General features: G+C 45.8%; 1 protein-coding gene across 1 annotated transcript; it reads left to right on the top strand.

Annotated features, from left to right (window-relative positions):
• Positions 1-2,189: 2,189 nt before the first annotated feature.
• LOC149920217 (uncharacterized) lies at positions 2,190-6,963 on the top strand. Its single transcript, XM_090134361.1, has 4 exons — positions 2,190-2,203; positions 2,850-3,032; positions 4,044-4,794; positions 5,958-6,963. Exons 1-4 carry the CDS (start codon positions 2,190-2,192, stop codon positions 6,009-6,011), a joined length of 1,002 nt encoding a protein of 333 aa, XP_089990487.1. The 3' UTR covers positions 6,012-6,963.
• The last annotated feature ends 1,621 nt before the right edge of the window (positions 6,964-8,584 follow it).

Below are 8,584 nucleotides of genomic sequence, written 5' to 3'. Positions count from 1 at the left end.
GCCAGACACTGATGAGCCCTGTTCTACAATCCATTGGTCCCTTTTATACACATCTCTGTCTGCTAACCTATGTTTCTCCCTGATCAGTTTCCAATTAACATTCTTTCTTAAGTTTCATCATCCCTGAGATGCTCCTGGAATATTCCAAATCCTTACTTTCTTTTTGTTTTCCTCTACTAATCAGTTACCAAGTCCAGACTGGCTCCCTCCAAAGCTGTGAATGAATGAATCAGAAACAAATTTGAAAAAACAAAAATAAATCAAACAGACTGACAATTTTTAAACCTTTTACTGCCACGTAAAAGCACAAAAAGACTTTAATTTTTCTTACAGGAGATATTAAAATGTTGCTAAATTCCATCATATGCTTTTGTTACTGGCAAACCTGCCTTATGAGTTATTGCTAACACAAAACAGAAGTTTAACAAAAACATATCAATACAAACAATGTGAATTAAAAGGTTCTTCTAACATATAAATCTACTGAATACTTCTGAATGACTGATTTTTTATTTATTTGTTTGTTTATTTATTTTTAGCAAGCTGTACAGTCAATCTGTCAAAGGATGAGTCCTGTACCTTCAAGTTATAAGGGAGATGGGAACAGGCTAGATGTTTTCATCAGTTTGGTGAAAGAGGTGGATCATCATCTGATACTAATTGTCCAGGGACAGACCCAGGATCTTTCTCACGTCTCTGTTAAGATTAAATGCAGACACTTGATACAACAGCTGCACTCTAATAAATCAAGATGTTGGCAGGAGGCAGGATGGAGTAAGTTCATCTGTAGATTGAACAATAGCAATTGAGTTATAAGGTATTTCCTGGGGCTCATTGATCATGAGGAAGGAAATAAATGCAGGTAGTCATTATTCCCAGGAAACTGTTCTGATGATTTTATTCTTTTCTATGCATTTCTAAACGTTTCTTGACAAGGTCAGATAACAAGTACATGCATATCAGGATGATAAGCATCTCAGTGATGCTTACGGTAGATACTCTGAAGGTTGTTATTACTATTATAAGGTGAGACTGAGAAAATAATCTGTAAGATATTTATTTTTGCAACAGTATTACTATTTCATTGGTATGTATAAGGCCTTTCAGGAAAATTAATGTACCATTTACTAACAAACCATTTCCTGTAAACTATTTCCCTGCATCCTATTCAGCAAGTAATTAATATTTAAACACCTTTTTCCCCTTTATTTTTATATTGTTTCTGAATGACAAATATTTTTACAGCTTGAATAAACATAAGCTAGAGTCCCTAAATTAATATTTGCGCATATTTTCTGAATATCTGACTTTATCTGTTTTTTACCCTTTGGTGTACATTATTGTTTTCTGCTTGCATAAGCATGATTTATTAATTGAATGAGGCGTAACCTGAAATTATCAGTACTAGGAGATAAGAAATGAGAGATCATTTTAAGATTCTGGGATTCTGAAGGAAAAAAAAAAAAAAAAACAACCAACAAAACAAACAAACAAACAACAACAACAACAACAACAACCACAAAAACTTAGTACATTATTGATTCAAAAGCATTGAATGGAATAGAAAATCTGTATCACTGTTAATAGGAAGGACAAAAAAGTTGAAATGCATTGTAGGCATAACTGTACAAAGCAAAGGACAGAGAAAAGGAAGGAAGGAAGGAAAAGGAAGGAAGGAAAAGGAAGGAAGGAAAAGGAAGGAAGGAAAAGGAAGGAAGGAAAAGGAAGGAAGGAAAAGGAAGGAAGGAAAAAAGGAAGGAAGGAAAAAAGGAAGGAAGGAAAAGGAAGGAAGGAAAAGGAAGGAAGGAAAAGGAAGGAAGGAAAAAAAAAAAAAAAAAAAAAAGCAAAATGGACTAAATATGCTTGGATCACTGCCTTGGATCACTGCCTTGGAGCCAGCCAGAACCGCAGCGACTGCGAGGTAATGAGAGGTTTCGGTCAGGTCCCTCATCCAGGGAACTCCGAGATAACAGAGCAGCCCAGCAGCTCTCGCGAGAGCAGCTGACATGAAGTGGGCATTGCCAGGGCAACGGCTCTGCGTCCACGCCTTCCTGCTTTGAAAAAGCCTCAGGGACAGAGGAGTCAAGTCAGGGTGTGTGAATCACGTGGGGGTATTTTAACGATTCCACGTGACTTCACAGTGAGGAGGGCTGGTATCACTGTGAAGCAAGTGGTAAGTGTGGGGGCAAATGTTAACAGCTTGGTAAAGGGGTGAGGGTGGTGCCCGTACTACCGGCAGCAGGGCAGGGCTGATCAGTCACATCCCATTAAGGCTATTCAAATAGTGCTGGTGAGTCTGTTGGTTTGATATGGCTGCACCTTAGCGGAAGGGGAAGGCTACTGCCAGGAAAAATGTGGAGACCCAGACAGAGGTCCTATGATTATGTAAAAGGAAGACTGCAGCCAAGAAGAATGTGGAGACCCAGACTGAGGTCCTGTGCACATATGAAAGGAGAGCTTATGCTAAGAAAAATGTGGAGACTCAGGCTGAGGTCCTGAAACAAGATGCTAGTGTGCAGGGCCCTGGCTCTAATGAGTTCCAGAGCCTGGCCTTTGCAGAGCTAGGTGATGGAGACAGCACTTGTGTAAGATGTGACCAGCTAAATGACTTACTCAGCTTACTGTGGTTGACCTGAAGGAAGAGGTGGAGGGGCTGAGGAGCATAAAGCAATGTGAGAGGGAGATTGATTGGTGGTACCAAACCCTATTGGCTTGAAGATCTTGGCAGCCAGCTGAGAGCCACATGGAGCACATCATCCCCTGCTGCTTTGCAAACAGGTGGCAGAGGGGAACTGGCAGGTAGACAGCGCTCCTGCTACAGTGAGCCCCCTGTCCTTTCCTCCTCCTAGCAACAATGGTGAAGAACTGGGGGATGTGGGGCAGTGGCAAAAACAGTGTAACTCTCTCCCAGAAAGACATCAAGCTGATATTCACCAGACAGTGGTGGACCCCCTGCCCTGCCATTGCCGAGCACAGCAAGGCAATTTGAGAGAGGAGGAGGAATGGAAATGGATGCTGGCTCAGCGAAGTGGGTATCCCCCATTCTGACCATCTTTGATTCCCCAGGTGCCTCTGCAAAATAGATTTGAGACCCTGGAACTCGAGGGAGAGATGAGTGAGGTTGTGGAGGAGATCTGCCCATGAGGTTGCCTCATGTGAAGTGGTCGACCCCATGCCTCAGGAATGCCTCCACCCAGAAGGACAGAAGGGTGGTTGTCATAGGCAACTCCCTTCTGAAAGGAACGGAAGGCCCTACATTGTGGCCTGACCCCACCTGTAGGGAGCTGTGCTGCCTCCCTGGGGCATGGGTCAGGAACATTTCTAGGAAACTTCCTGGACTAGTTTGCCCTTCTGATTATTACCCATTATTGATAGTCCAGGCTGGCAGTGATCAAGTCACTGAGAAAAGCCTGAGGACTATCAAGAAAGACATCAGGGGACTGGGGCAGGTAGTTGATGGAAAGGGTGTGCAGGTGTTTTATTCTTCTGTACCTTCAGTGGACAGGATACTGAGAGGATCCAAAAGAACCACCTCATAAATAAATGGCTTAGAGGTTGGTGCAAACACAGGAATTTTGGGTTTTTTTTTGACCACAAGGAAATGTATGTGGCACCTGGCACGATGGTTGCAAATGGAATTAGCATGTCTCTTAGGGGTAAGAAGATCAGGAACTGGCAGGACTCATTGACAGGTCTTTAAACTAGGTATGAAGGGGGAAGGGAGGAAAATCAGGGCTGCTGGGGTTGAGCGGGTCATTCAAGGGCTTGTACCAAACCTGATGGGCGATGTCAGTGAAGTCTGACAAAGGGATGGACTGGGGCAGGGGAGTGTTGGGGATGCTGCTGTTCTAGGGGATCCTAGATCCTCTATAAAGGTGGTGAGATGGAAAGCCCAGCTGAAGTGCCTTTATACCAATGCACGCAGCTTGGGAAAGAAGCAGGACGAGTTGGAAACACGTGATGTGCCTTGTTGCTATCACAAAAACATGATGGGATGATTCCCATAACTGAAATACCACCATTGAGAGCTATTGGCTCTTTAGAAGAGATAGGCTAGGTAGGAAGAGTGGGGGAGTTGCCCTCTATGTCAAAGAGTGGATAGACTATGAGGAGCTTCCTCTGAGAAACAGTCAGCATCAGGTTGAGAGCCTGTGGGTTAGAACTAGTGACAGGACTAACAAAGGCCAGCTGGTGATAGGAGTATACTACAGGCCACCTGATCAAGGGGAGACTGTTGACGAGGCTTTCTTGCTTCAGATGTGGGAGACTTTGTGCTCACGGGCTCTTGTCCTGATGGGGGACTTCAACCATCTGGATATCTCTTGGAAAGACCACTCGGCGAGTTGCAAGAGGTCCAGGAGGCTCCTGGAATGTGTTGAAAATAACTTGCTGGTCCAGGTGTTGGACAGACTGACCAGAGGTGAAGCATTGCTGGACCTGCTGCTCACCAATGCAGAGGAGATCATTAAAAGCATTAAGGTTGGAGGCAGCCTGGGTTGCAGTGACCACGCCCTGGTTGAGTTCGTGATCTCAAGGGATGTGGGCCTGGTGAAGAGTGGCGTCAAGACCCTGAACTTTGGAAGAGCGAACTTTAAGCTGTGCAATGGACTGTTGGCCAAGATCCCCTGGGATGCTGTCTTTAAAAACAAAGATGTTGAGGAGAGCTGGTTACTCTTCAAGGATGCCTTCCTGAGAGCTCAAGAACTCTCCGTTCTTCTGAATAAGAAAGTGGGCAGAGGAGGGAGGAAACCAGCATGGCTCAGCAAGGACCTGCTGGGCACGCTGAGGATAAAGGTACGTACATGCTCTGGAAACAAGGGTGTGTCACCTGGGAAGAATACAGGTATGCTGTCCAGACTTGCAGATGTGGGATCAGGAAAGCTAAGGTACTGGCAGAACTGAAATTAGCAAGGGATGTGAAAAACAATAGGAAGACATTCTACAGGTCTATTGGACAGAAGAGACAGGTCAAAGCGAGTGTACCTCCTTTGGTAAATGTAAAAGGAGAAGTGGCTTCAACGGACGGACAGAAGGCTGAGGTACTGAATGAGTTCTTTGCCTTGGTCTTCACTGGCAGCCAAGATTCCAGTACTTCTCAAGTCCCTGAGTTCTGCATCCCTAAGCCTCTGGGTGAGGACTGGGGCAGTAAATCCCTCCCCACTGTAAGACTGCCTCATGAGACTGACTATGTACAAGTCTATAGGGCTGGATGATGTGCATCCCAGGTTTTTGAAGGGGCTGGCTGAGGTGGTTGCCGAGCCGCTTTCCATCATATTTGAAAAGCCATGGCTGTCAGGTGAGGTCCGAGATGATTGGAGGAAGGGTCACGTCACTCCATTTACAAGAAAGGGAGCAAGGATAACCTGGAGAACTGCAGGCCGGTGAGTCTCACCTCTATGCCTGGGAAGATCCAGGAACAGATCGTCCTGGATGACATGCTTGATCACATGAGAAATGAGCATGTGATCTGTGACAGCCAGCATGACTTGTAAGAGATTATTCTTTTGCATCATTGTCTCAAAGCTTGCTGGGGACACAGATGAACAAGTCCAAGCAAGTCCTGGACAAGGGTTGAGAAATCCTTTGTCTGGAGAACACTGATGGACAAGTATTGAGCAAGGATTATGAAATCCTTTGTCTGAGGGACACAGATGGATAAGGCTGGGGCAATGAGAGAAAGATAAGCCGCAGCTTAATGGCCATGAAGTGGTCTTTTGTGTGGGCTTATCTCAAGGAAGGTGGCCATCTCAGGAGGTGCTGCATGTGACTCTTGCTCAAGCACCGAGGGATGTCACAAAGGCGGGAGAAAAGGGAGGATAAAAGAGGAATCAAAAACCGTGAGGTTTAGGATTTCTGGCAATAGATTCCTCATGAAGAAGAGGTTTCTGACATGAGAAGCCTCACAACCTGCCTCTCTCCCTTCTGTACTTGCTTTGCTCTCTACCATGATGCTGAAGAAGAACCAAGGTGTCTGCCATCAGATTCCTCACTACGGCATTCCTGCATGCTGATGGACTCTCCTGGGCCCGCTACCTGAGTCCTGCTGTTTCCTTCTGCATTGGCTCTGCGACTTCTTCCTGCTACCTGCTTGCTGCTCAAGGCTGGCCATGCTGCTGCTGCTCTTCCTCCCCTGCTGCTTTTGCATCGGACCTTTGAAACGTCGTGCAATGGGACCGCTGCTGGATCCTGGTGGTGACTATCCCCGCTTTGCGCAATTCTTGCTTCTTTCCTATCTTTTCTATCACCATCCTTCCCTTCCCTGTCACCCTGATTAGGATTTATAATGAACTGGTTGGACCAAAGTTTAAACTGTTGTTTCTTAATCTCACACCGGGTATACAGATATTAAAAGAACCTCATCTCCCTCCTATAAATTTGAGTGAGACGTGGCTTCACCAGGGAAAGGTCATGCTTCATGCAATCTGGTGGCCTTTTATGATGGAGTGATGGCAGTGGTGGACAAAGGGAAGTTGACCAATGCCATTTACCTGGACTTGAGCAAGGCTTTTGACACGGTTCCCCCACTGCATCCTTATCTCCAAATTGGAGGGATGTGGATTTGATGGGTGAACCATCCAATGGATAAGGAATTGGTTGAAAGGCTGCAGACAGAGGATGGCCATCAATGGCTCTATGTACAGGTGGAGGCTGGTAACAAGTGGCGTCGCCCAGGGGTCTGTCTTGGGACAGGAGCTCTTTAACATCTTTATCTGTGACATTGATGATGGAATCAAGTGCACCCTCAGCAGGTTTGCTGATGACACCAAGCTGAGTGGTGCAGTTGACATAGTGGAAGGAAGGGATGCCATTCAGAAGGACTTCAACAGACTTGAAAGGTGGGCCTGGATGAACCTAATGAGGTTCAACACAGTGAAGTGCAAGGTTTTGCACTTGGGCCGGAGGAATCCCAGGCATCCATACAGACTGAAAGGAGCAGTACCTGAGAGTAGCCCTGCAGAGAAGGACCTGGAGGTCTGGATGATGAAAAGCTTAACATGAGCCAGCAGCGTGCTCTTGTGGTTTGGAAAGTAAATAGTATCCTGGGCTCCATCAAAAGAAGGGTGGCCAGCAGGGACAGGGAGGTGATTGCCCCCTCTACTCTGCTCTTGTGAGGCCTTGTGTGGCGTACTGCATCCAAGTATAGAGCCCCCAGTACAAGAAAGACAGACAGCTGTTGGAGAAGGTCCAGAGGAGGGCCACAAAGATTGAGCAGGTGACTGGAGCACTTCCCCCAAGAAGACAGGCTGAAGGATCTGGGCTTGTTCAGCCTGGAGAAAAAAAGGCTGTGGGGTGACCTCACTGCAGCCTTTCAGTACCTAAAGGGAGCCTACGAACAGGAGGGGAAGCAACTCTTTGAAAGGGTAGATAACAGCAGTACAAGGGGAAATGGTTTTAAGTTGAGGGAGGGAGGGTTTAGGTTGGATGTCAGGGGGAAGTTTTTTTTACAGAGAGAGTGGTGAGGTGCTGGACCAGGCTGCCCAGAGAGGTTCTGGATACTCTGTTTCTGGTGGTGTTCAAGGCCAGGTTGTATGGGGCCCTGGGCAATCTGGTCTAGTATTAAATGGGGAGGTTGGTGACCCTGCCTGTGGCGGGGAGATTGGAGCTTCATTATCCGTGAGGTCCCTTCCAACCTGGGCCATTCTGTATGTGATTTTGTGTGGCTCTCCTTTCAGTTTAAAGTTTAGAGACCATGAAATCAGAAAATGAAATTGATTATGAAGTTTTATATATCAGTCTTTATTTTTGATCCTGGAGTGGACTGATCTCTTTTTAAATCTAAGTTATACTGTATTACATTTAGCTGAAAAACCCTTGGGAAATAGATTGCTCATATATAGGCAAAAGTAGAGATCATATTTAGGCTGATCTCAGCCTACACATGCTCCCCTCTAGTAGTGGAAGGCCACAGTGAGGTCTCCATGGAGCTTTCTCTTCTCCAAGCTAAACAAGTCAAACTTCCTCAGCCTTTCTTCATGAGGGAGGGTCTCCAGTATTTTGATCATCTTTGCAGCCCTCCTTTGACCTGCTCCGGCAGGTCTGCACCCTTCCTGTGTTGGAGCCCCCAGGCCTGGCTGTACTACATACGGGGCCTTAATAGGGAGGAGTGTGTGTGTGTTGGGGGAGGGGGGGGGGGCAATCTCCTTCCTTGTCCTGCTGGCCAGCTCTCTTTTGTTCCAAAATTCTTTCCTAATATATACATATATTTTTTGCTTGTTTTATCTCTGCTGAGCACCGTCTAGACAATTTGGGAGGATGATTCACGGAGCATGCACATCTTACTAGATCCACACAAACACTAAGATCATTTTCCTGAAGTTGCATCTAGTTGTAAGTATGTTACTCTGTAAGTATGCTCCTGAAATAAAATATATGCACTGTAAAAAATCTGATACGAAGATCCGCAAGTTAATAGAAATCCAACACAATTTATACAATATGTACCATGTAGACTAGTTTGGACAGCTTAGATTCAGTATATCTATACCTTTGCTGTGGTCACACAAGTAATGGACCATCAGGTTAACTGGTCAACTGGAGAAGGGCCTACAGCCAGCCTTATAACTCTAGGTCCAGTCTCAAAAGC

This window comes from Phasianus colchicus, chromosome 1 (genome assembly GCF_987193195.1).
Source record: "Phasianus colchicus chromosome 1, bPhaCol1.hap1.1, whole genome shotgun sequence".
Taxonomy (NCBI): domain Eukaryota; kingdom Metazoa; phylum Chordata; class Aves; order Galliformes; family Phasianidae; genus Phasianus; species Phasianus colchicus.
The sequence above is the reverse complement of the archived record's forward strand: the minus strand, read 5'-3'. Positions and strand labels throughout refer to the sequence as shown.